This window comes from Elaeis guineensis, chromosome 10 (assembly GCF_000442705.2).
Source record: "Elaeis guineensis isolate ETL-2024a chromosome 10, EG11, whole genome shotgun sequence".
NCBI lineage: Eukaryota > Viridiplantae > Streptophyta > Magnoliopsida > Arecales > Arecaceae > Elaeis > Elaeis guineensis.
Genome location: NC_026002.2, coordinates 2,075,434 through 2,102,436, shown reverse-complemented (window position 1 = coordinate 2,102,436; position 27,003 = coordinate 2,075,434). Strand labels below are relative to the sequence as shown.

The following is a 27,003-nucleotide window of genomic DNA, read 5'->3' as shown; positions in this document are numbered from 1 at the left end:
TGAAGTGATTCATTCTAACAGTGAGTACCCTACCCAACTCAATTGAGCAAGGAGCTAGTAGTATGTTTTATGCTTAGCAAAACATGATGTTGTGGGCAGGCTGTGAGGGGACCTCCCTTAATAGTCCCACATCGGACAACTCTGGTGTGTGCATGTGCTTAAGAGGGATACGAGCACACCTTCCCTCACGAAGCACCTTTTGCGGAGCGTTGACCCCAATGCAAGGGACAAAACCGTGAGGCCGTCTGCGTGACGCCGGGCGGGACAACCCCCGGTGGGGACCACTGGGCACGCTCCCGGTCCGGACCCAGCCAAAGCGGGCAATACTTCGTGGGGCGGAGCGTGCGGTCTCCGACGACCTGCTTGACACGTGCGCACAACAGTGGCGCGCCAGGTAGGAGTAACCCGCCCCCTGTCGCTCAACACCTGCACCCTCCAGAGTGGGGGGCATCTGTTGTGGGCAGACTGTGGGGGGACCTCCCTTAATAGTCCCACATCGGACAACTCTGGTGTGTGCATGTGCTTAAGAGGGATACGAGCACACCTTCCCTCACGAGGCGCTTTTTGCGGGGCGTTGACCCCAATGCAAGGGACAAAACCGTGAGGCCGTCTGCGTGACGCCGGGCGGGACAACCCCCGGTGGGGACCACTGGGCACGCTCCCGGTCCGGACCCAGCCAAAGCGGGCAATACTTCGTGGGGCGGAGCGTGCGGTCTCCGACGACCTGCTTGACACGTGCGCACAACAGTGGCGCGCCAGGTAGGGGTAACCCGCCCCCTGTCGCTCAACACCTGCACCCTCCAGAGTGGGGGGCATCTGTTGTGGGCAGGCTGTGGGGGGACCTCCCTTAATAGTCCCACATCGGGCAACTCTGGTGTGTGCATGTGCTTAAGAGGGATACGAGCACACCTTCCCTCACGAGGCGCCTTTTGCGGGACGTTGACCCCAATGCAAGGGACAAAACCGTGAGGCCGTCTGCGTGACGCCGGGTGGGACAACCCCCGGTGGGGACCACTGGGCACGCTTCCGGTCTGGACCCAGTCAAAGTGGGCAATACTTCGTGGGGCGGAGCGTGCGGTCTCCGACAACCTGCTTGACACGTGCGCACAACACATGACATACAGAATCCACATGAATGTTGCAATTATTTTTTTATCATGTATTCTTAATTTAATATATAAAATTTTCAGAAGGTCAGGGTAGGGTTGCAATTGGATAACGGATTACCCACTTTTGATCTAGAAACCGTATGAAATTAATTCGATCAACCTGAACTATATTCGCTTGGGTTAGGCTTGGATTTGACTTTTTGATTTACAGATTGAATTTAGATTGTGCCCATGCCGGATCCCACCAGACCAGCTTGCAACCCAGTGTGTGTGCGCGCGCGCGAGAGAGAGAGATGGTTGAGATTTGATTATTTTTTGGCTATGTGGCGACAGAAAATTTATAAAAAACTATTTTTAATCATATCTGACTTTCGTATTACGTCTCTGAGAAAATGATTTAATTAAAAGAGATTTTTCCAATAATTATCTTTTTATGTCATGATTAAAGCGCAAGTTGATGCTACATGTTGTCTTTTTTAAGGCATGTAGTGTGGGATTTTTTTTTCAAAAAAAAATCTTTAAAATTTTATACTGACATTAAATATAAAATTATATTTTAAAAAAAAATGATATCATACTTCCGTCTTCACATCCTTATAACATCAAGAAACCTTAGGATAGGCGATCTAACATTGGATGCATGCTTAAAAGTAGAGCTGCAAATGGGTTAAAGACCTAATCTATTGATGGGGCTCGATAAATTTATCTTTTGAGAAGTAATTCTTTGTTCGCTGCATTCAATAGAAAAAAAATACATAGTTTTATCGGATTGAACCACGTAATGCAATTAATAAACAGTAGGTATTTAATGCAACTCATTTTTTTTTAATTCTTTCTGACCAAAATTTTATTTTCTATTGAATGCTATATTTTATAGGATGCACAGGATATCATACTATTATTATGACATCTTATTATTTTTTATGATATTTCATTAATTATTTATAAAATATAATAAAATATAATAAGATGTAACGAGATTTTATATAGTTATTATATCATCTTGTTATTTTTTTATGACATTCTGATAGTTGTTTATAGGATACAACAGCATGTCATATCATTAGTATGATGTCCTATTATTTTTTATGATATTTTAAAAATTATTTATAAAAATATAAAATATAATAGGATGTCATATCATTATTATGACATCATATTATTTTTTATGACATTTCAATAATTATTTATACAATACAGTAGAATGTTATATCATTATTATGACGTTATGTTATTATCAACGACATGCTATCCAAATATGAATAAAATAGAATAAAAAAAAATATTTTTATCAAAAAATTTTGAAAAAAAATTGAGTTGTATTAAATATAAATTTTTTTATTAATTATAATATATGATCTAATTAAATGAAGTGATGTATTTTTTTTTTTTTTTATCCGAGGGCGGTGGACAAAAAATTTTTCATCTTTTGAGACCCCGGAAGAGTCAGCATAAAACAGTGCTAAAACGTTTTATGTATTTTGGAGTTTTATGTATTTCGACTCTTTACGGCCTTCATAAAAGTTTTATATCAAAAATAAAATAAAAGGTTTAGATTTGGAGTTAACAGGCGGCCGACTGGAGGCCGACCAACAGTGCTAAAACGAGAGCTGGAAGAGTCAGCAGCCGAGAGCCGAAACGACAAAACGGTCCTTTTTTTTAAGAAAGTCCTGCCAACCAACTCCCACAGCGGTTGGCTGGTTGCGTTTTAAAATAAAACATCACTTTCTTTATTGGTTTGAAAATATATATCCAACAAAACTACAATCTCGGCAGTAGGAACCTGTCCCACCTAATGACGATGAGACCTCGGAGATTTCTGGAGAGCCTCGTCAGGCCCTGGTTGCATCGTGAAGACAAAGGTAGATGATTTTAGAGATCTCATCTCATTTAATTAATTACCTCCAATTTGGATATATATAGTTTTTGATTTGGATCGAGAATTATAAAACAGTGGGGAAAGAGGAGGAGAACTTGGAGGCGATCGCCGCGCAGGAGCAGAAGCTGTTCGAGTACGACACGCTGGTGGCCGCCACCCATAATTTCCACCCCAAGCAGAAGCTCGGGGAGGGCGGATTCGGGCCGGTTTTCAAGGTAATTCGAAGGTGTGTGATGACGGCAATGTGTTCGATAGAAGAACTAATTGTGAATTAGAATCGGGTGGGAATTGGTTTGCAGGGACAATTGGAGGACGGGCGGGAGGTGGCGGTGAAGAGGCTGAGGAGGGGGTCGACTCAGGGGGGGAAGGAGTTCACGAACGAGGCGATGCTGCTCTCGTGGGTGCACCATAAGAACGTCGTCAACCTCTACGGCTACTGCGCCCACGCCGACGACAAGCTCCTGGTCTACGAGTACGTCCCCAACGAGAGCCTCGACAAGCTCCTCTTCTCTCCTCGTAAGTTCCTTTCCTTCCTTCCTCCTTTCCCAAGGCTCCACCAAATTTAATGACGTTGCGTATGCGTGTGGCAGGAGGAGGAGATGATCCGGAGGTTGGCCGGAAAGGGGCAGAGCTTATGGACTGGAAGCGGCGGTACGAGGTGATGTTGGGGGTGGCGCGGGGGCTGCTGTACCTGCACGAGGGCGCGCACACTCCCATCATCCACCGGGACATCAAGGCCAGCAACATCCTTCTCGACAAGCGGTGGGCTCCCAAGATCGCCGACTTCGGCATGACCCGCCTCTTCCCGGAGGACCGCACCCGCGTCGCCAGCACCAACGGCTACATGGCCCCCGAGTACGTCATGCATGGCTCCCTCTCCACCAAGGCCGACGTCTTCAGCTTCGGTGTCCTCGTCCTCGAGATCATCTCCGGCCAGCAGAATTCCTCCTTCACCCCCAACCCCGAAGCTGAGAGCCTCCTCGAATGGGTACGTGAAGCTCTCTCTCTTTGGTGTTTCCTTTCTACCCTCTTTAGCTCAAATTAGCTGCCATGGAGATTTGGATTTAAAGTATATTATTTTATCGACGTTATAAGTTTTTTCTTTTTCCTTTCTCAGAAAATATTTAAACTGGTTGAAACTTCCAAGGGTTGGAACCTTCCAAATTTCCAGGCAAGGATAATATTCGGGCTATGATTAGTTGAGGTCTCTAATGTTTATCCTTGGAGTAGGAAACGTTGGAAATGTACATACAAATCCTATAATTTCGTATAAATTTGTTCTTTTTTAAGAAAATATGACGATAAATCAGGTATTTACAATTTCTATACATGTTCAAAGGTACACATGAGTCATCTATAACAAAAATGTTAGAATAAATGTGTAAGTGTATTAAAAAGAAGTATCTGTTAAATACTTTGAAATTTATCATAAAAATAGATACATTACAAAGGTTAAAGGGACTTTCCATAAAAAGCACTACATTACTGGTCGTGAGCTTGGCTGAGAAATATGCAGGGCTGACATTAGGTCGACAGCAGGTCATACAAAAATGTCAAACTATGGAATGGATCCAAACTTTCTTGATGAATGAGGATCCTTAAAGCAAAACCCAAATAGTTTGGGTAAGGCTGAATGGTTATAGTTATGTTTTATATGTTGATAGATTGTCAGCCACCTAACCAACATCCCTATGCTGCATGGTTTGAGCAGCTCAATGATTTGGGTACTTAATCTAGTTGCCTACCTATGCTGAATTAGGTTTTCATCCCTATAGATATCGTCATGTTTTATACTATGTCGCAACAAGTCCTTACTTCCAACAGGTTGTGTGCGGTGCATCCATGTTCTTGTATTAATGGAGACATGGAAGCTCTAATACTAAAATTTGGGAAGGAATGTCGTATATGAGTTATCACAAATTTTGGCCACCATAAGTTTTTTTCAATAAAAGAAAGGAGAGTTAGCCCAAACGCATGATGGATTTATTGCAATTTTGTGTTTGAAAGGGGAAAAACACCCGTTTACTCTGGATGTCCTCTATCAGTGGATAGTATTATTGAAAAGAAGGTTTATATTTAATAATGAAATTTAGTTGTTCCATATCCAAACATCTTATTTTGCTCTTCTCTTGATCTTCCTCAAAATCAACAACTTCCTCCTGCAAAATCTAGGATCTAATAATCTGTTTGCAAAGACGATATTGTATTTTGACCACACAATTCTCTGATGTATACTTTTGTTGTCCATCAACTCTTCCTGATGGAAACTGATCGATGACTAAAACCCAGAAAAAGGGCGACATTTTTATTAGTAAGAGTGTACTTGCTTTACACCTGAGTTGATTGGAAAAGTTTGATGGCAGCAACCAACACAATTACCATGAGGCTATCCATCCAAACTCGATTCAACATTCGCACGAATTGGTCTAATAATCCAATGGAAACTTCAATAGACAACAAACAACATGTATGTATCAAAATTCTTGCTTAACAATGTGAATCCTTGGGTATTTGTATCCAAATTTCTATCACCTTCCGTCTTTTGTGTCTTTTATTGATGTATTGATATTGTAGCCTCTACCTTATGTTTTATGTCGTACGTTGGCACAATCTCAGGCTTGGAAGCTCTACAAGAAGGGGCAGAGTCTGGAGATGATGGATCCTGCCCTGAGATCCACGGCAGTTCGAGAGCAAGTTGCAATGTGTGTGCACATAGGACTCCTTTGCACTCAGTCTGACCCCGCGCTGAGGCCAGACATGAAGCGGGTGGTGGTGATTCTGTCCAAAATGCCAAGCACATTAGAGGAGCCCATCAGGCCTGGCATCCCTGGGACCAGATACCGGATGAGAGCTTATGGACCCCAAGGTTCCAACTACGCCATGTGTGAGTCCTCATCAAGCACGATCAATGCCTCCACTTCCATAGCAAATAAGGAGGCTGTCACCTCGACTACCACCACCAATGCAAGCACCCAGATGCCACCTTTATATCAAGATCAACACTCTATCCAACACTAGCATTATTCTTTTTATTATTATTATTATTGTTCTTTCTTGTGTTATATCAGTAGGTGGTAGTTTTATTTAGTTATTTAGCTCTGCATGTAAGTTTTTTATAGGGATTGCTTGGTTTTAAGTCTAGTTGAACTTCTTTTTTGGTCAAGTTGGTCCAGGCTTGAGTTAGGTCAAGCTAAGCCGGTTTAGTTGAACTTCGTTGGGCCTGATTGAGTTAGGTTTCGGCCTTCTTTTTCGCTACTGGGCTAGGTTCGAACTATAATATGTGGTCCCAAAAACAAACAAGTCCAAGTTCGAGCCTGCTATTTTGATGTTGCTATGAAGCATCAGGCCGACCTCCAATTCTAGCTTGGCGCTAGAAATACTCAAGTCTATCTTTCCACTCTCTTGAGAAGAGAGAGCAAGGGGCAAGGAATTCCTTTTTTTTATGTTCAAAACAGTGGACTCGATTGATACTAGCATATTGGCTTGTCCCAACTAGTACCTGTCTAAAGGGCCGACCTCCTAGTCCATGCCTGAATCGGTGCCTCACACCCACGCTACAAATCATTTACTAGTATGGAATGGTGTCATTCTGGTGCGATGTGCCTGTATTCTCGAGTTTCTAATCCTTAATCATCTCTATTGCAGCTTTTTGATAGCAGTGTGCTTTTCGTGGCCCCTCTTTTTGATCCATCCAACAAATTCATAAATAAAAAAACTTTTGTCCGATCAATGTAATCTTGATTCTGTGAATGTTATTTTACTTTTGGTTCCTTTGCAAAAGCATATCCTATGAAATGAGAACATTCATATCAGTTCTCACAATCAATAGTTTTCGATGTCCTATGATATCTAACCTTTCCCCAGCCCATCTCTGGACTACATGAAATTCTAAGCCACGATGAGTGTTTGGTTTACAACTAAAATTCCGGAATTCTACCATGCTGTTCAAGATTTGTTGTTGCAATATCGAGCCCTATATCGATACCAAAGCTGGTATAGTATCCATACTCCCCATATGGGGGTTGGTTTGGCATACCAAGATGGTGTGCTCCCATATTGGGCCTCTATTCAGTATTGGTATCATATGGTACACACGGTACAAGATGATAGTACATTCTGATATGGTGAACCTTGATGCCATTTATAAATATCTTATTTTTAATAGGATTCAACATATCTCATCATGGGCTACTAAGCTGCAAATTTTGGTATGCCTCAATTTTCATTTTGTAGTTTTTGCCTTTGCACTCCTATGTCTTTTAGTAAATATAGACATCAAATTGCCTCACATATTTATCTAGATATCTTATAAAAGTTTGGAAAAAATATATTTTTATACAATGAAGTTTAAGGGTATTAGCCATCTAGTCATACAAATTTTAGTTGTATCAATTTGGACAATAAAATAGTAAAATCGAGCCAAATCAGAAAAATTAATAGACAAAGCTCAACACCATGGCAAATTAATACCCACATCTATCACGTGATTCTACGTAGCCTGTAAGTAATCTAACATGGCAAAATAAGAAGTAAAATACTACTGACATGGTATCTTATGATGTTAGGGTCAACGTCCGAAAAGGGATGCACACCTCCGACATCTCCACCTCACCTTCTTCCTATTTTCCCCATATGTTAGGGCTCAATCAGTACCATGGGCGCTTGACTAGCCAAGCAAAGGCTTAGAAAGGGAGGGACATGGCTTTCCCTCGATTTCTCACCTTCTCCACCCAGAAGCCACTGCCAAATGCCCACGACTAGCTCTCCCTTTTCCCTCTTGCTCTCTTTTTCCCCTCACCATTGAGCTCACCATGACTCCCCTCCCTCCAAGGCCTCACGGTGCTATCCTTGCACATGCTTTGGGGCCTATGCTAGATGGCACATTGACATTAGAGTCCAACCTAGCTTCCCTGTTCTGTTGTCACCTTTTTTCTTCATAGAGATGACAATTTTGGCCGACCTATCAGATATCCAACCCAACCCTACCTGAAGGGGATGATTTTTATCCAACTGAATTAGAACTAGTGGTAGGTATGTTTTTTTTTTTTAAAAAAAAATGACTTGGGGTTTCTTATGTTGGTGTGAGTGTAGGATTTCTTACTGAGATATAAAACTTATAACGCATCTTTCTTTTTCTTTCTAAGTTGTAGGACACATAATTTTATATAGATTTGATCATGGAGTTTGAGTGATAGAATTATCCTATAGACCTTTTTGTGATCTCTAAGATTTTACTCTAGGGTTCATGCGATCGTGTTACATGGTCGACCCAGATAATGGACTCGAAGCATGATAGAATATAGTTATAAAATTTAATTATCTTGTTTATATTTATATTTATATCCATATTTTAAATATCCGATTTGTATCTATATCCCTTTAAGCCAAATATAGAAATGAATTTTTGCATTTGACTAATATCCATATTTATATTCATATTCATCAAACAAAATAAATATAGATGTCACAGTACTAATATTTAATCTAATTTCAACCCTATGTGTGTGTGTGTGTGTGAGAGAGAGAGAGAGAGAAATGGTTGAGATATGATTAGTTTTTTAGATACGTGTGGATCTAAAAGGAAGATTTATTAAAAATTATTTTTAATCATACCTTTCTATATTAGGCCTATAAGAAAGAGATTCAAGACTCATTTGGTTGGGCGGGAAAGTATGGTCAATAGAAAGTAGAAAAAACTCTTTTTATTTGGTTGGAGTTTTCAAATAAGTAAGGTCGAAAAAGGTATTTCTATTGTAATATAATTTCAATATTTTATGAGAAAAAAATCAATATAGGATATGAATTTGTTAAATTCTCGTGAGATGAAAATTCGAAATTTTTCTTTCGAAGATATTCTTTAAGACATCAAAAGATCTAAACATTCTCTCCATCACAATATGTCAAACCCTCCTCCACCATGATATACAGTCAAAAATATCTTTAACTATCATAATTTTAATAGTAATGTCCAAAATAGGATAAAAATTTTTTATATTAAAAATATAATATATATTTTTTTATAGTTTCTTCATGAAAATGGGTGTTCAATCAAATATAAATTATTTTAAAATAAATTATTTTTTTTATAATCAATCAAATATGTCCAAACCATTTTTATATATCATATCTCTAAAAAATCAATTTTTTTAAAATAATATTTTATAAAATAAATTCTTCTTGCAGACCAAATAAGTGCAATTGCTCCCATGTACCCTTCTGGCGCGTGTCATGATTAATGTATAATTTGAAAGCATGTAGTTTACGGATTTTATTTAAAAAAAATTAAGTAGCTTTGGGATTTTATGCTGATACTCTAAATATGAGATCATTAATTCTTTCTTCCTCACACGCTGATGATTGGGGAAACCTAGTCCACTGTCGTCCCGGTAAGACACTCGCAAATCGATCTTTTGAGCCGTACAAATAGGTCAAGACTAGGGCTGCTCCATTTTAAAAAGTTGGGATGTGGAGTTTGCAGGCATCCAACGTCTCTACTGCAAGATTAATTCCCATCGCGAAAGGCCCAGCAAATCCAGTACCACCCTGAGTTTTTTTTTTTTTTTTTGGTAGAAGTACCACCGGGGTCGGCAGTTGTGTTTTAAATATGATGTTATCTTCTTCATTATTTTGAAAATATCCAACATCCACAACTCCTATACCTCAAGATCAGATCGGATCTCAGCAGCAGCAGCAGCACCTAATTACCCGAACTGATGATGGCGAGACCTCGGAGATTTCTGGAGAGCCTCGTCAGGCCCTGGTTACATCGGGAAGACAGAGGTAGGTGATCTAGAGATCTCATCTCATTTCGGACCTTGTAAATTAATTAGATAATTAATTACTTCCAATTTCAATTGATAAAACAGTGGTGAAAGAGGAGGAGAACTTGGAGGCAATCGCCGCGAAGGAGCAGAAGGTGTTCAAGTACGACACGCTGGTGGCTGCCACCCATAATTTCCACCCTCAGCAGAAGCTCGGGGAGGGCGGATTCGGGCCAGTTTTTAGGGTAAGAAGGTGTGTGACGACGGAAAGGTGTTTGATAGAAGAACTAATTGGGAATTAGAACGGGTGGTAATTGGTTTACAGGGACGATTGGAGGACGGGCGGGAGGTGGCGGTGAAGAGGCTGGGGAGAGGGTCGACGCAGGGGGTGAAGGCGTTCACGAACGAGGCGATACTGCTCTCGCAGGTGCACCATAAGAACGTTGTCAACCTTTACGGCTACTGCGCCCGCGCCGACGAGAAGCTCCTCGTCTACGAGTACGTCCCCAACGAGAGCCTCGACAAGTTCCTCTTCTCTCCCCGTAAGTTCCCTTCCTTCCGTCTCCTTTTCCCATTTTTTCACTCTTTTTCGATCTCACGCTACTTTTGCTCAGTTTTAATCCATATGGATGCGTTGGTGGATGATAATTAATTCTCCCAACTGCAAGGCTTGTCCTTAGCTGCGTTAGGGCTCTTTCGCACGTTCTTTCGATTTCTTTGGATGAGAAATTTTTTGTGCGCTGCAGATAGCGTAAAAAATTCGATATAAAATGTATTATTTTAAATAATTGATTCATATTATTATTATTTTTTAATATATATTTAATATTTATTTTTTTTATTTTAAAAATTTTAAATGATAAAAATATTTTTATTTTTTAAAAAAAATTATGATATTCTTATGATGTATTATGACTTTTTGCACGCAGAATGTCATAATATAATCAAAAAAATTATGACATCCTATGATATATTATGACATCCTGCATCAAATTATGATTTTCTGCATACAGAATATCATAATATGGTACAGGATGTCATAATATAAAAGGGACATTTTTATCCAACCATTTTTCAATGCGCATTTAATGCCTGCAGTTCTGTTTTTTCGTTTGAAAATTCTGAATGACGAAAATGCTCTTACTCTTTGAAAAAAAATTATGATATTCTGTAATATTATGATACCTTGTGTCAAAAAATATGACTTTCTGTACGCAGAATATCGTATTATGGACATAAAATGTCATAATTTTTTTCAAAGAGAAGAGATATTTTCGTTATTCAAAATTTTTAAGTGAAAAAGCAGAAGTGCAGGTATTAAATGTGCGTTAGAAAGCAGTGGCTGCGTGGATCAATCACATAAAGCAGTGCACTCCACAATCTACATCGGATTTTCTACACTGCCTATGGTGCACAAAGAATTTCCCTTCTTTGGACTCATTTGGTTCGTTGAAGGACTTTTCTTTTACTACATGAAAAGTTTTTTAAAAAAAAATATAATTTTGATATATTTGATTAAATATGAAAAAAAATTTCAAAATAATTTATATTTAGTTGAATATTTTTTAAAAAAAATATGTAAAATAGCTATTATATCCTTAATAGCTATAAAACCATACATTTTTGCTCTCAAACTTAATATAAATAATAATATTATATTTATATTAATAAAAATATAATATTAATATTATTATAATATAAATTTGATCATAATAATTTATTATATTAATATAATACTAATATATATCAATATTTTAATATAATAAATTTATTAATATAGATATAAATGTAATATCCATTATAATATTATATTAATATAAATATTAACATATCAACATAAATATTATATTAGTATTAATAAAAATATTATATTAGTATAAATATTAAAATAATATTAATATATTATAAATATTATAATATTTATATTAATATAAATATTATGAATATATCACTATTCAGAATTTTATTTTAATCATCTGTTGATATTTTGTAGAATTTCGATACTGAATCTTAAAAAAATAATTTTGAAAAAAAATTATTATCAATTACCATTCCATTTGAAGTCCTAAAATCTACCTGCCTCATGAATTTTTATTTTTTATAAATATAGAAAGTATCTTCGAAGAATTTTTTTTTATTCTCTATTCGCTTAAAATTTCAATCAAATAAGCACTCCTCTCCATTTTGAAAAAATTATGTTTCTTTCCTTTACTTGTCATGAACCAAACGAGTCTTTTATGTACCTACGTGATAACCATGGTAGAAGAGAATCGTAGGAAGGACGACAACGAGGAGAGTGGAAGGGTGGTGATGCGATCAGATGGGGAAAGGTGACGCTGGGAGTGATCTCATATAGAAGTTGTTGCCCTAGCTGATCTGGCCAGAAGACCTTTTGGTGTTTAAACCAAACAGAACTTTGGAAAACAACAAAAGAAAGGAGAAAAATGGTATAGGATAACTTGGAATGAATACCGTCCTTTTTATAGATACAAAGTTTTTGTTCCATTGGGTTGAAGTATTCTTATATCGATCTGGAGCAATTAAAATACACCATGCCGTCTAAGTTACCTTTTTTTGAGCGGCATTTAGGAGTCGCTAAAAAATTCTATTTGTGCTATGAAAATAAATGAGAGAGTAAGAACTCTTTTCAAACATCGCATGTGGGGGAGGGTGCATTTGGAGGATCGCGTGGATGAGTAACTTAACAAAATGCGCATAGAAGACTTTCTACAAGTTTTAATATTAAAAAAAAAAAAAAAAAAGAAAAAAAAAGCACCGATCGGTTGAGGAAAGCCTACCCTTATCTCCATCACGATATTATTTTTTATATTACTCCTTTGTTTTTTGGTAGAATATATTACTCCTGTCACTCTCTCAACTCGATCTCTCTCGTTTTTTCGGTACAGGTGTGTGTGCAATAGGAGGTCTACACGTCAAGCCATGTTTCTTTTTTTATTTCAATATTTTATAAAAAATTAATTAACGATTGGTGGCATAGCTTTCATGACGTCGGATAGAAATTTTTAGGTGGACAGGTTCACCGTTGACTTTTGCGTCCTAGGTCTACAGCGTACCTTGTCCGCCTAATACTTTCACAACAGGAGGGTTCCATGCTATGACTATTTCGACGGAGAAAAATTTTTTGCGCACCGTGGTCGGTGCAGAGAATCCGTTCGTGAGATTAATCTACTTAACCATCAATTTTTAACATATATTTAATATTAATAAATTAATTTTTTTATTTAAAAATTTATATAATAAAATTAGTTATTTTTTATAAAAAATTTATGATATCATATTATAATTCAAGATATCATAATAATTTAAAATATTATAATATAAAAAATATATTTTTATATAATTATTTTTTAATATATATTTAATATTTATAATTTTATTTTTTTATTTAAAAATTTTATATGATAAAATTATTTTTATTTTTTAAAAAAAATTATAACATCCTCCGTATATTATGACATCCTGCGTTATATTATAATATTTTATAATTAAAAATTATAATTTTTTAGATAAATATAAATATAAAATATCATAATTTTATTAAAAATAAAAATATTTTTATCATTTAAATTTTTAAATAAAAAATTGATCTATAAATATTAAATATATATTAAAAAATAATAATTATATAAATTAATTAAATAAAATAATATGTTCCACGTACGTTACCGCACGAAGAAGTTGCCTTTCGACAAAAACTTGCATGTGTTCATTGTATTAACCCACGCCAGCCTCCACCGACTGTTTTAAATCCCTCACGGGGTTCAGACGGTCAACCGGAAAATAGATCGCAGTCAATGACCCTCTCATGACCTTAAATAGCCCGTCCAACTATTTGACAGCTGGCGAAGGTAAAACTGGTGGACACGTAACGGAAACGTTCCTCGGAAGCCTTTTGATAGTAATAATAATAATTTCAATATTAATTTTTTTACCAAAAAAATAATAATTTCAATATTAATAACAATGATTTGTCTTCCTTCCCTTTTTTTTTTTTTCTTAATCAAATTTAATGACGTTGTGTATAGTGCCAGGAGGAGGAAGAGGAGACGATCCGGGGGCTGGCCGGAATTGGGCGGAGCTGCTGGACTGGAATCGGCGGTACGAGGTGGTGCTGGGGGTGGCGCGGGGGCTGCTGTACCTGCACGAGGACGCGCACACGCCCATCATCCACCGGGACATCAAGCCCAGCAACATCCTCCTCGACGAGCGGTGGTCTCCCAAGATCGCGGACTTCGGCCTATCCCGCCTCTTCCCGGAGGACCTCACCCACGTCAACACCCGCGTCACCGGCACCTTTGGCTACATGGCCCCCGAGTACGTCATGCATGGCTCCCTCTCCACCAAGTCCGACGTCTTCAGCTTCGGTGTCCTCGTCCTCGAGCTCATCTCCGGCCGGAAGAATTCCTCCTTCATCCTCAAAGCCGAAGATGCTCAGAGCCTCCCCGAATGGGTATGTGAAGATCTCTCTCTTTGGTGTTTCTTTTCTCCCCTCTTTAGCTCAAATTAGTTACCGCGGATAGTTGGACTTAAAATATGTCATTTTATCGTCGACGTTGTGAATTTTTCTTTTCCTTTGATCCGAACATTAAAATATTTCAGCTGGTTGAAACTTGCGAGAGTTAGAAGCTTGGAAATTTTTAAGCAAGTACAATGTCGGGCATTGATTAGTTGAGGTCTTTAATGTTAATAATCTGTGGAGTAGGAATTGACTTGGCAATTACATCTGATCCAAACAGATCCCAACCCGACCTGATCCGATCCGGCCCTAATGGTCGGGTTGGTCAACATGTTGACCAGATTTTGATCCGACCCAACGAGTCCGATAAATTTATATCTCGGGCCGGGTTGGGTTCGGATAGTGGCAGCCCTGATCGATTATCCGACCCGATTATATATATATATATATATATGGTTCCAATATAGGCTAGTTGTATGAAATATGGGTCTTATAGCTTTTAGGTTTAGTTAAGGTCTTAAGGACTGAAGAGTAGTAGTGGGCTATTGTTTTATGCTTCTATTTTTATTTAAAAAATCTCATTTAGATGGGGCAGATATGCGATCAGATAATTCAATATCCAATCGGATAGGGTATGGATAAAGAAAGTGTTGATCTACCGGATCACGTATCGAATTCGAATCAAAATGCTGGAATATCGGGTCAGGTTTGGGTCAACCCAAACTCGCATCCGGCCCGACCCATTACCAAGCCTATGTAGGAAACGTTTGAAATGTCTCATTGGTACTGATCAGGCTTGTATATATATATATATGTACCCTTTGGATCAGATCTCAGTATTCCTAACATTTTGAGATGCAATTTTAATTATGAGACTTCCATGAGCAAGAAGATATATAATACGATATTCTCAAGTTTAACCAATCAACTAGGTCAGACTTCAAATACCCGTAGAAAGAGTTCGGTTCTGTCCAACTAGAAAAAGGATTTCCTTTTTTTTATATATTGAATGCTAAACCAACTTCGCCGTCAGGTTTTGGGACTGATTGTTAGAAACTTGAGAGGAGTATATGTGAAAAAGTTATTAAGTTAGGCTTTGTTTGATGTAGTTGTTTTCTATTTTTGTTTCAACGTAGAGATTGATGATGAATATAGAACTTGCACAAAACTTTCGTTGTTCCCTGATTCTATTTTTTGCACTTTTTTGAAAGCAATAAATCTATATTACCAATAAAGTTCTTTCAACCAACATATGGCATGCCATACCAAATTGAATACTGGTACTGAACCGATATATAGTACAAAGAGTGTACTGACACTTGGTATGCTAAACTGGCCTTGTTCCGGATATATACCCATCACATTAATAGGATGGCACCGATATAGGGTCCGGTATCATTATAGGGATAATGGATTTTTGGAGGAATGCATATGGAAAAAGATCCTAAATTAATAAGTTTAGTTTCTTTATAAATTTTGCAAGTCCGTATCTACCGATTGTTTTCTTGTTGACTCCACCCTCCGAACCATACCCTTCGGACGATTGAAACAGGGTCATCCATCCTTACTCCAGCAACTAAAAATGATAGCTAGCATGTTGTAGTCTCCATACATGGTAGCCACATTTATCCGTCACTTAGATTTAATCTGGTGTATCGATATTTAATGATTAAAGCAGAAGAACATAGTTCTCTCTTGATTGCTAGAAGAAATTGACAAAGTTCTGCACATTATTATATGGATCTTATGGATCTAGTACCAAAAAGACATTTTATACTGACATCAATCACTTAACCGTCCTCATAGAGTTAGAAATTTTCATCTCGTTATTTGTTAGCACACCACTTCCATCAAGTTGAGTTGCTCAACTATTTTGTAAGGGCTGTCTTATTTTGATAATGTAGTGGAAACTCATGCATTATAATGGAGCTCTAAGCCATGATAACCCAAGGACGGCTTGGAAAAAATGATCCAAATTGATGAATCTAACTAGTGGAGATGAAAACAGATCGAATATTCTTGAATGTTGACAATATCAAATTCAACTTCAGTTATACTCAACAAACAGATGCATATGCATGTTTACTGGTACAAGAAACACAGAAACATACACATGCAAATACACATGCACACATTCATGCATGCAAGCATGGCACAAATATAAATAGGCACGCCAAAAACAGAGAAAGATAATGTATGAGTAGTATCCAAATTGTCTATGCCATAAATCAATGCAAGAACTTATGAATTTATGGTGTTTAAAAGACATGTACATACAAAGCCTATATGTTCATATCCATATGTTCTTTTGTTAAGAAACTATGAACATAAATCAAATATTTGCAACGTCTATACATGTTTCAAACATACGCTTGAGTCATCTATAACAAAAAATGTCTGAATAAATAGTGAAAGTGTATTCAAAAGAAGTATCTCTTAGATATTTTCAAATTTACCATATAAATAGAATTAAAATCTTAAGTATTACTAAGGTTAAATGGATTTTCTTTCATGATATGCAGCTGCTAATGTCCATATTCAAATGGCTATCTGTATCCAGATATCCACATAGACAGATCTATCTCCAGATCATATATCAATGATCAATATGCATATTTTTGATGTATATGGGCATATAGATACCCATGCAGTTTGGGTTTCTTAGACGACAAACATTACATCCTAGCCACTTCCATTCCCACAACCATACACCAAGAGTCCAGCGCATGGTCAGATAATGGAAAAATAGGTGCCCCCTCCTGGGGCCAAAGAATGAGAAATCGTTCAGCTTCTAGCATATTATTCCTCCCTTCAGCTATGTGGTCAGGTTTAAATAAAATATGCATAAATTTGTTCATCCTTTTCCTTTGAGTTCTGACGACACATTGCTCAAGCTTAATTACAAAGTCTTCCATACGGAAAAATCTCTGTACTTTCTGGTTAAACCTTGAAATACAATCTTTATGCTATTTTAGAGGTATCCATCTTGACAGTGAAGTGCTCATCTACAGTTTGCATAGAAACCTGTTAGTTTGATCTTGACATTTGACATATTTCACTTGATTTACCATCTCCCCTTGGTTACCAGACATTTCTACTTATTCATTTTGTTGTGTAGGATCTAGCATCTCTCCTTTTGTTCTCTTGGGCAAATTCCTTTGTTTGCTATGGCGTACTTTGCTTTTTTGCTAGAAAAATGCTCATGTACTCATGCAAACACTACAGTTCTTCTAAGATGTCTTCGTATATTCTGGAGCATATAATATTTGAAAAAGATTCAATGTTGTGGAGTTATACAGCCAACCTTTGCCAACCACCACGCATATTGTAAAATGAATTCCTTAGGGGAAGAAACTACATACGCACTTCACTGTAGAGTGGACATTTTGCATACATTTTCCCCTCCGAAGATCTAAACCTTTGGGGTACCCATTGATGTACTCTGGATTTATTCTATATCAATGGATAGTAATATTGAAAAAAAAAATCTTTGTATTTAATAATGAAATCTAGTTGTTTTATATCCAAAAATCTCATTTTGCTCTTCCCTTGATTCTCCTCAAAATGAACAATGTCCTCCTGCTAAACCTAGGATCAAATAATTTGTTTGCGGTGACAATATGTATTTTGACGACTCACTCCCCTGATGTATTTTTTTTGTTGTCAATCAACTCTTTCTAATGGAAATTGATCGATGACCTAAACCCACAAAAAAGGAGACATTTTTTAATAGTAAGAATGTAACTGCTTTACACCTGAGTTGATTGGAAAAGTTTGATTGCAGCAACCAACTCCATTGCCATGAGGCTATCCATCCAAACTCACTTCAACATTTGCTGGAATTGGTCCAATAATCCAATGCAAACCTCAGTTGACAACAAAAAACAGCATGGATATATCCAAAATTCTTACTTAACAATGTGAATTCTTGTGTATTTGTATCCAAATTGGTATCACCTTCTGTATTTGGTGGCGTCCATTTATGTATTGATATTGTGGCCTTTATGTTTTATGTGGTACATTGGAACTATCTCAGGCTTGGAAGCTCTACAAGAAGGGGCAAAGTCTGGAGTTGATGGATCCTGTCCTGAGATCCACAGCAGTTCCAGAACAGGTTGCAATGTGTGTGCACATAGGGCTCCTTTGCACTCAGTCTGACCCCAAGCTGAGGCCTGACATGAAGCGGGTGGTGGTCATCCTATCCAAAAGGCGAAGCACACTAGAGGAGCCCATCAGGCCTGGCATCCCTGGATCCAGGTACCAGAGAAGAGCTTATGGACCCCAAAGTTCCAACTATGCCTTGGGTGAATCCTTATCAGGAACGATCGATGCCTCCAACTCTGCTTCTTCCGATGCCTCCACTTCCAAAGCAAACAGCAAGACCACTACCTCGACTATCACCACCAATGCAAGCTCCCAGGCGCCACATTTATATCATGAACAACACTCTATACAACACTAGCATTAGGCTTCTTTTTTTTAAAAAAAAATTCTTTCTTGTATTATATTAGTAGCTGGTAGTTTTATTTAATTATCTAGTTTTGCATGTAAATTTTTTTTGGAGATTGCTTGGTTAAAGTCTAGATGAAGATGCGGGAAGTGAGTATTCTTTTGCTCAAGAAAAAATATTTTTGTTAAAACTTCTCTTGGAGGGTTTGCCATGGAAACTTGAGCATGTTCTCTTGGCTAGTAGGTCCGCGTGAAGGCTATCCTCAGCAATTGTATTCTCCATTGCCATTTACTCTTCAGACAAGTAGACAGGTGATGAGGAACACAGGAATGGATACATGTATATCAGTTCATGCTTACCAGGAGTCCTGCTGCACTGCTGTCTTGATCCTAAATGCTGTCTCTCTGTTCTCCTGTTTATTGATCCTAAATGGGAAAAAACGTTCAGTAGTCAGATTTTACAAGGATGTCATCCAGAACTACGAAATTATGTAAACCATTTGATATCAACATAATGATTATTGTTAACTTTATTGTATTTGAAACACAATGATTCTCAAAGGTGTTAAGAGAAAGATCAAGCTTCCAAAACCATTCTCTGCATCTTGGAGTTTTGTAATTCACAGAGCTAAAGTTCAAATATTTGTACTGTTAAAATGCAAATTACTGTTTGATTCTCCAACTCCTAGTCCACCAGTAAGTCATCCTTTCTTGACTTCCCAAAAGTAGCTCCTTCCCCTTGTTTTCTTTGCAGTGTAGAGGACTAATCACTTTGTTAGTCTTTCTCTCCAAACCATGTTTGAGAAAGGCTAAGCACTGAGGAATGCATACATTAGAAAAAAAGGATGGTTCTAAATCAATCCTCTATCATAATTTCAACATAAGTTTATTTATTTTTTCCTTTTTTTATTTTTGGCTTACCTAGTTTAACTTGACTAAAACCAAGGGAGACATGCATTTGCAACTGCCTGATGTTAGTAGTCTACCATGTTATGGTAGAGATTTGGTCATAAACTTACCTCTATTTTAGTGGATCTTGACCAAGCAATTAGTTTTAGTGATTGATATTTGTTTTATATCTCTGTTTGCATATTATCAACTTTAATTTTGCTTTAGCTTGCCTGTAATTTAACTGCAGACATGATAGTTGGGTGGCTTACTGCACGGAATTGACCTGCATCTCAAACATGTTTGTGCTGTTAGTGTTTATGGGTGGAGCAGCATATGTGAAACAGTATTTGGGGAATGGTTGGAAGATATTTCTCACGACCAGGTTTGAACCTATTTCTTTCACGTTCTTCAGAAGAATAATAATTGTACTGTCTGATATATTAATTTTTTCATGCTAACTGGCAATGCATACTTTTTTGTTTTAGGTTCATAAATTATTAAGAGGGCTCACTCCTAAGGTCAGTGTTTGCTGTTAGTTCTGGCACATTGAAATTGGTTTCTTTGCCGGTAAAAGGCTAGGTTACAGGAAAGATCACAAGTTGTAAGACAGAAATTCTACTATTTTCAGATAACAAATGTACTTTATCATTTGTAGGAAAATATGATTTTTTTTTTTATTAATAGTGTTACGGCCAATTCCTTGCCGTTTGTCGTCAGTGAAGAGCACCTGCAAGACAAAGTCCTCACAAACCAAAGTTGTGTCTGGTGGAGACCCTCCGATACTTAAGTCAGATAAGAGGTTGGTGAACAACTAATAGAAATATTGAAAGTGGCAGAGTGTTGGTCCAGAATTGTCTTACCCGTGCTGCTCATTTATCTCCCTTTTTATAGATGATTCTGATGTAACCATCGAGTACGTGGTCCACTTTTTATGACGCTAGATTATCGGATCAAAATCATGGAGTTAGTGGGCTGTTTATTTTCATTAATAGCTGTAACACGTAGTCGATAACCATTCATAACAATTAGAGTATGTTGAGCAGATAGACCGACTATATGTCGGTAATACTGATACGTTGGTAGAGATAAGTCGATAAAAGATTCGAATGATCATCGACTGGTAACTCTGATATGCCGATGATCTTCAGTCAGAGGTTGATCAAATCGTTTGTTGTTGCTTGATAATAGTCGACTGTCGGTCGGTCAACTGATTATGAATCGGAATAATATATTCATTCGACTGATATAGAATCGGAGTCGGAGATCGGTTGATTTGCCTTAACAAGTAATTTTTTTCTTTTTAACATTATAGTCTCCAATAAGACAACGGCATCAGACACTATATAATTGACAATGATATAAGTGAAAATAACCAGCTGATCTGGCGCCCTTCTATAAATCAACTCCAAATGATTTGAGCAGGAGGTAAGAATCACCATGATGGGGAGAAACTTAAAAATATTGACATAGCATTACAAATTGTACCCTTCGTTTCTAATGCATTGCATCTGTACAGAAGTTACCTTGCTCTAGACCATGATGGCATAAATGAAGTTATCAATTACCACATAAAACTTATGTTAATAGAATATTGATTAGTTATATCTCCAATAAATACATATGCAACAACCAAAATGCTTAAGGTCCATTTGATTGGGATAATATAGCATAGAAAATAAATTTCATATTAAATTATCATATTTGATACAAAAAAAAAAATGAGAGAGATGGTAAAATAAATGATAGATTTCAACCTATTTTACTAAGAGAGAAGGTAAAACAAATGCCACCCAGAGGGTGGATTTTTCTTTCCATGCCGGACTGCTGAATAGAGCTAATGTGGAATTGTCAATGCTTGACAAAAGTACCCCCATTTTTTTATTGAAACACACAAATATAATTACTTAATTATTATTCAAGAGAATTGTTGAACTTGAAAATATAGTAATAGTCTCATGTAAGATTACCTCCAATCAAATATAGTAATCTCTTTCTATTCCATTTCTAGAGTAATTTTTCCACCAACCAAATACGATAAAATTTATTTTACCTTACAATCATTTTTTTAAATAAATGATTCTTAAGAATTATCAAATTATAAGATAATTGGACATACCCCAACCAAATGAAGCCTAAGTGACCTCAAAAGTATCTTTGTGGTTTCACATCAGCCTAGATGTTATTCAGTTATTTAATCTGCTTAAAATTTAAAATGATAATTTAATAGTTGAACCTGTAATCTTGAATTCAATTTTTAATGTCCGATGATTACAATATATTAGCTATCATATAATGTAACAAGTTTCTTTGGATTAAATTAGGTTTTAATTTCATCTAATATGCTATCTTTGAGGGTAGACAACCTTGAATATGATGCATGAAATGCACCATTATAGCATTTGTGATTAGATGAGAGAAAATGGTCCCTTGCTTTTTTGCCCAACCATAACCTTATTCTCATAGAACTTAATTGCTTTCGATGGCATCATTGGGGAAAAAAGGTCTTCCCTTAAATTGGTCCATCCAACATTGTGCATGTTTCCCCATATCTCTTTCCCTCAATCTCTCTCTTTTAGTATGATTATTATTAAACTTCTTTAATTATCAAGTTATTTTGTTTCATTCATGGCTGAATAAAAATTTTTTGCGCATCATTCTGTCTTTCGAGCATACAAATCTTATGCATAGGATTCTTGTATTTTGCATCTGTATTATGTGCATGTAGAAAAGGGCCATTGCTATGTGCGATGGTAAAGACTTGGGAGGCTAGTGCAATGGCATGAGTTCTAGTCTTGGGGCAATCACTTTGTGCAAAAAAAATGCCAAAGGTTAGGTCTGTCCCTAATTTGCCCCTCCCAGGACCCCAAGTTGATAGGAACATAACTGGGTAATGACCTTTTCCATTTTTATTCTGTACCTCCAGAACTAGTTCCATTGTGTTGCAACAGTGACTTTGCATGGGAGTTTCTTATCAATGCCGGGTGCCGGTCTTCGGAACCCAGGCCCTATTCATGTAGGCATGAATCATGATGATAATTTCATTTTCATATAGAATAATTTCAATTGATTTATTTCTTTTTGCTTGAGCAACCTATGTTGCAGTCTCCTTGTTTCTCCAACTTGTGCATTTTGACTGAATGATAAAACTAAAATCTACTGATTGAGACACATTTGACAGGAGCAATGGGTTTTATTTGAAGCATTTCAATTGAAGCTGTTGGACCAGGGTGGCTTGCATTTGGGAGCTGGAGCCCACGATACCTTGCTTCAAACAGAATGCATTCATTCTTTCAAGCATTCCAACATCTGGATCATTATCTGAAACAAGCAGAAGATAAAGTAACGTACCATCTAATCAACCCGAAGATGCACAACAAGGGATCCAGCAGGTAGACTTCCTTGAGCAGTGTGACTATGACTTCATTGTAAAACGCATTCTTCAGATATTTCAAATGTTTATTATGTTAATATTGCTCACTTGGTTTCAAATAAGCAGAATTAAGCCATGGGATTTACAGGTAGCCTTAGTAATTGGTTTTGGGGTATAAATTACTCATAAATGTGAAGCTTGATCTGATAAGAAACTAATTATCGGTATTATTGTGGCTTGAGGTATCAGCCACAGTCACAAGTTGAATAATTTTGTCAAATGCTAAAGTTCGGAATTTGCAAGGGGAAAGAAGCTGGAAAAAGTAAGATCTCAGTTGATATTTGAATTTCTCGGTGAAAAGACCCGAAAAACTTTTGAAAGGTTCAAAAGGAAGTAATAAAAATGGGGGAAAAAAAATTATTTTTCCTAGAAATGGCCGCGAAGGAAAAATTTTCACATTACCAGGGATTTTCTTTTTCCATGATAAATTGGTGAATTATTACAATCACCAGGGCACTAGGGAATGAACCATGCTAAGCACCATTTAGAACAATCTCATGAAAAACGCTCCCATACAAAAGAGTCTAAAGATTCAGATTAGTTTTATTGGTTGTTATTATCATATTAACAGTAACTTATGTACTAATAATAAAGTAATGCCAACCTATATAAGATATCTAAAGATTAAAATTATTTTTAATCCTAGCATATTAAGTCACACAACACCAAAGAAAATTTCAAAATATAAATTATGCAACATTGGATATAAAATATTTTTAGCATAATTGAAGACCCTAAAATGACTAACCATAAGAGAATTGTTTGTGGGCGCCGGCATCGTCACTAGGGGGAGAGAGGAGGGAGGAAGCTCGGCTCGCGGGCTCTTCCTTCTATGTTTTTCCTACAGCATGCCATGCACTCGAAAACCCCTCCTTTCACATTTTACGAGCTCGGATTGCTTGGAAGCATGCTCGATTTTCCCCCCGTAGAGCACGGCGCCATGGACCACTGGAGAGGAAGGTGGAGTACGGTGCCATGAACTATGGCTTTTTTTTTTTTCTCCCGAACCTGTTGGGCGGCGTGCCCGTCTGAGAAGTAGGCTTCATTTAATCACTTAAAAAATCTCTATGCTATTGAAGTAGGCTTGGATTGGACTTCCAACCCAAGAGCCATTTGATGCAATGGTTAATGAAGACCTAATTAATCAGAGTAGTATTATCACTTGTGATCCTTGAACATAAGTTATATTTGATAGGGAAATTGATGCTACAAATTTATAATGAACTCCCTTAATTTTGGAATATCCATACGAAGGAAAAAAGAAATAAATTTGTACTCACGTGAATTATCCTTCGGTCACTAATCTTTCCTTTCTCGCTTTAATTATCATACTTACCATCTAATATATTTGAAAGTTGACATGATTGAATATTTAAAGTGATAATCTACTACAAAATATTCTCTATCAAAGAAAAACAACACCCATGATAAAGTTTGATCCCACTATCAAGATACTGAGGTGCTATATGTATTGGCTCGTTACCATTGCAGCCAAAAAACAAGAACAAGAGGAGAAAAAAAGGAAGGAAGAGAAACGAAGAAGAAGAGAAGAGAAGCTTGCTCCATCTTGTATATCGGAAACATCTTGTTTAGTTAAGGTAAGTTCTTCTATTATTAATTTAGCCAAAATAAAGTAAAAAAAATAATTATGATCATGTTTCTATATAAAATTATGATATATTATAAGATTAGGGTGTAAATTTAATTTTAAATTTTCTTTGAAGATTATCAACTTTTTAGACGTCTAATATATGAACCTAGGGTTGATCAAGCATAAAGTAGATGAATTTTAATAATTGGATAAGGTTTATTGCTTGATGTATTATATACTTGATAATTTAAAATAATTTTTCTCAAAAAAAATTAACAAATAACTAATTCTTTTTAATTTCTCTAATAAATATGCCCTCTTTGAAAGCATGTGCCAAATTAAATATCTCTACTTAAATTTAAGATTCTCTATTTGAGTATTATCACTTATCTCGTCATTACTATGACTAATTGGATAAAGTTGGCATGTGGTTCAATTCATACCTGAAATGTGTACCATAACTTAGAACTAATAGATTCCAATCTATAATTTCAAAAATACAACCTAGTCACATGTGGCTCAAATTCATGCCCAAAATGTGAACCGTAATTAGAATTATTAATATATTAACCTTATTGTTGACATGTGGCTCTATTTCAACCTCCAATCTCAAAAATATCTTCTAGCTTATAGTTTATGATAGACAAGATATGCAACACAATTCACCACATATTACAAATTGGATGACTTACTATTAGATGAGCATTATTCAAAGAAAAATATAGAAAATAATGGATATAGCATAAGCAACTTAAATCTAATTTCTAGTTATTTATTATAAATTTTAATAATTACATGAAATAATAAAAATTTATTAACTATAAAAATATTTAAAAAATATAAAAAATATTTTAAAGACTATAAAAGATGTAATAAATATAGAGAGGGCGGATATAGCATATACAACAATAGCTTCAGAAATAGATTATTATGTTTAGTTAGAGATAATTTATATAAAAATATTGATAAATTTCAAAATAATACTCTTGAATAAATAATTTGAGTAATAACATTTTTTTCTTCATTCATTTGTTGGCTATTTATGGCCCATTTATATAAACATTGTCAATATTGGCTATTTAAATATTGAAATATCTTATATAAGTTAATAAATATGTTTAAATTAATTATATATATTAAAATTATATTTCTTATTATAAATAAATTTTAGTATATTTTGTTACATAAATACATTAATTAGATATTAACAAATCGTATGTTAGATTTATTGATAATTAATCAATATTTTGTTAATTATTTATTAATAATTAATATATTGATTAATAAATATTACTATATTAAATATATTATTACTTATAAATATGATTAACGAATATATTAATATATCTACAATACAGCAATATAATATATATTAATATAACATATTTAATTATATAATATAATTACTATAATATTAATATAATATATATGAGTGCATTTTCATCAAGAAATGATATTTTTAAATTACCTCTGCTCAATAATTCTGCATGAAAAAATAAATACCATCTTCTACTAATATTTATTTTATCCTCCCATGAAAATAGATATGGGAGCTATTATTTATTTTGCCATCTCTCTCATCCATTTTTTATACTATTATTGTCGATCTTTGAGTTAGCATTGAGGTCGGCATGATGGTTGGGAGCTGAAGTGGATAATTCCTCATACGAATGAAGTTAGCCCTGAAACAAAAGTCCCTAGCCAAAGATGTTTTTAATGAGGATCTTCCAATTCTCAAGTGAGTTGGTGATCAGATTATAGAAGAAAAGAGAAAGAGAATGAGAGGGGTTTTTGGTATGGACTCAAGACTTATTTGGGATCTCTCGCTCTCTCTTACTTATAGAGGGGGAGAAGCGGCCTTTCTCGCAAGGGGCGATAGTCGTTACTGAAAATGGAGATCATACCTTGCATTTTGGATGTGAGATGGATAAGCTGTTGTCTGTTACATCGATTTTTTTCCATATGATTATGGATGCTTTATCAAGCTCACCACGATCAAGAGGATACAATTACCTTTTAGAATTAGTGGCTAATCATTTTGGACTAGACTCCTCATCTTTGGCCAAGGAGATCAAGTTGGCCGAATTGGTTAGATCAATCAAGGCTGAGGAGATCGGATCAATAGAGGCCAAGGAGGTCAGATCGATCGACCACTAAAATATAACTAGTTTATAGCCTCCTAATAAGGTGGATAATAATTGATCCAATAGTCTAGATAAGCATTGGAGGTGCCACATACTTGGTATTTATCTGGATATTGGAATTGTCATCCATGATATGTCACCCTTATTGTCTTTCAGATAAATGACAGGTTAGCCGAGCCACATTTAAGTCTGATTATTCATTCGTTAGATGCACTTGGTGTGGTCATGTTAATGGTTGGACCTAACTAAGCCTTTTAATGGAGGTGCCACAT

The 27,003-nt window shown here is 36.2% G+C and overlaps 2 protein-coding genes across 3 annotated transcripts; both read left to right on the top strand.

Moving 5' to 3' along the window:
- The first annotated feature begins 2,871 nt into the window (after nucleotides 1-2,871).
- Nucleotides 2,872-6,308, top strand: LOC140852246 (cysteine-rich receptor-like protein kinase 43). Its single transcript, XM_073245226.1, has 5 exons — nucleotides 2,872-2,971; nucleotides 3,064-3,203; nucleotides 3,288-3,504; nucleotides 3,579-3,976; nucleotides 5,605-6,308. Exons 1-5 carry the CDS (start codon nucleotides 2,905-2,907, stop codon nucleotides 6,004-6,006), a joined length of 1,224 nt encoding a protein of 407 aa, XP_073101327.1. The 5' UTR covers nucleotides 2,872-2,904; the 3' UTR covers nucleotides 6,007-6,308.
- A 2,959-nt stretch (nucleotides 6,309-9,267) lies between these two features.
- On the top strand, nucleotides 9,268-18,870 carry LOC140852237 (cysteine-rich receptor-like protein kinase 43). Of its 2 annotated transcripts, none has more exons than XM_073245212.1 (5): nucleotides 9,268-9,768; nucleotides 9,855-9,994; nucleotides 10,075-10,291; nucleotides 13,802-14,220; nucleotides 18,263-18,870. In XM_073245212.1, exons 1-5 carry the CDS (start codon nucleotides 9,702-9,704, stop codon nucleotides 18,686-18,688), a joined length of 1,269 nt encoding a protein of 422 aa, XP_073101313.1. In that variant the 5' UTR covers nucleotides 9,268-9,701; the 3' UTR covers nucleotides 18,689-18,870. The 2 variants fall into 2 exon arrangements, with proteins under 2 accessions (XP_073101313.1, XP_073101312.1); XM_073245211.1 differs by having other exon boundaries at nucleotides 9,275-9,768; nucleotides 13,796-14,220.
- The last annotated feature ends 8,133 nt before the right edge of the window (nucleotides 18,871-27,003 follow it).

Coding starts and splice junctions, on each gene's coding strand:
- LOC140852237 (XM_073245211.1), top strand. CDS start 9,702: ATGATGGCGAGACCTCGGAGATTTCTGGAGAGCCTCGTCAGGCCCTGG. Junction 9,769..9,854: donor GTTACATCGGGAAGACAGAG/GTAGGTGATCTA, acceptor TTGATAAAACAG/TGGTGAAAGAGGAGGAGAAC. Junction 10,292..13,795: donor CAAGTTCCTCTTCTCTCCCC/GTAAGTTCCCTT, acceptor CGTTGTGTATAG/TGCCAGGAGGAGGAAGAGGA.
- LOC140852246 (XM_073245226.1), top strand. CDS start 2,905: ATGACGATGAGACCTCGGAGATTTCTGGAGAGCCTCGTCAGGCCCTGG. Junction 3,204..3,287: donor GATTCGGGCCGGTTTTCAAG/GTAATTCGAAGG, acceptor ATTGGTTTGCAG/GGACAATTGGAGGACGGGCG. Junction 3,977..5,604: donor CTGAGAGCCTCCTCGAATGG/GTACGTGAAGCT, acceptor GCACAATCTCAG/GCTTGGAAGCTCTACAAGAA.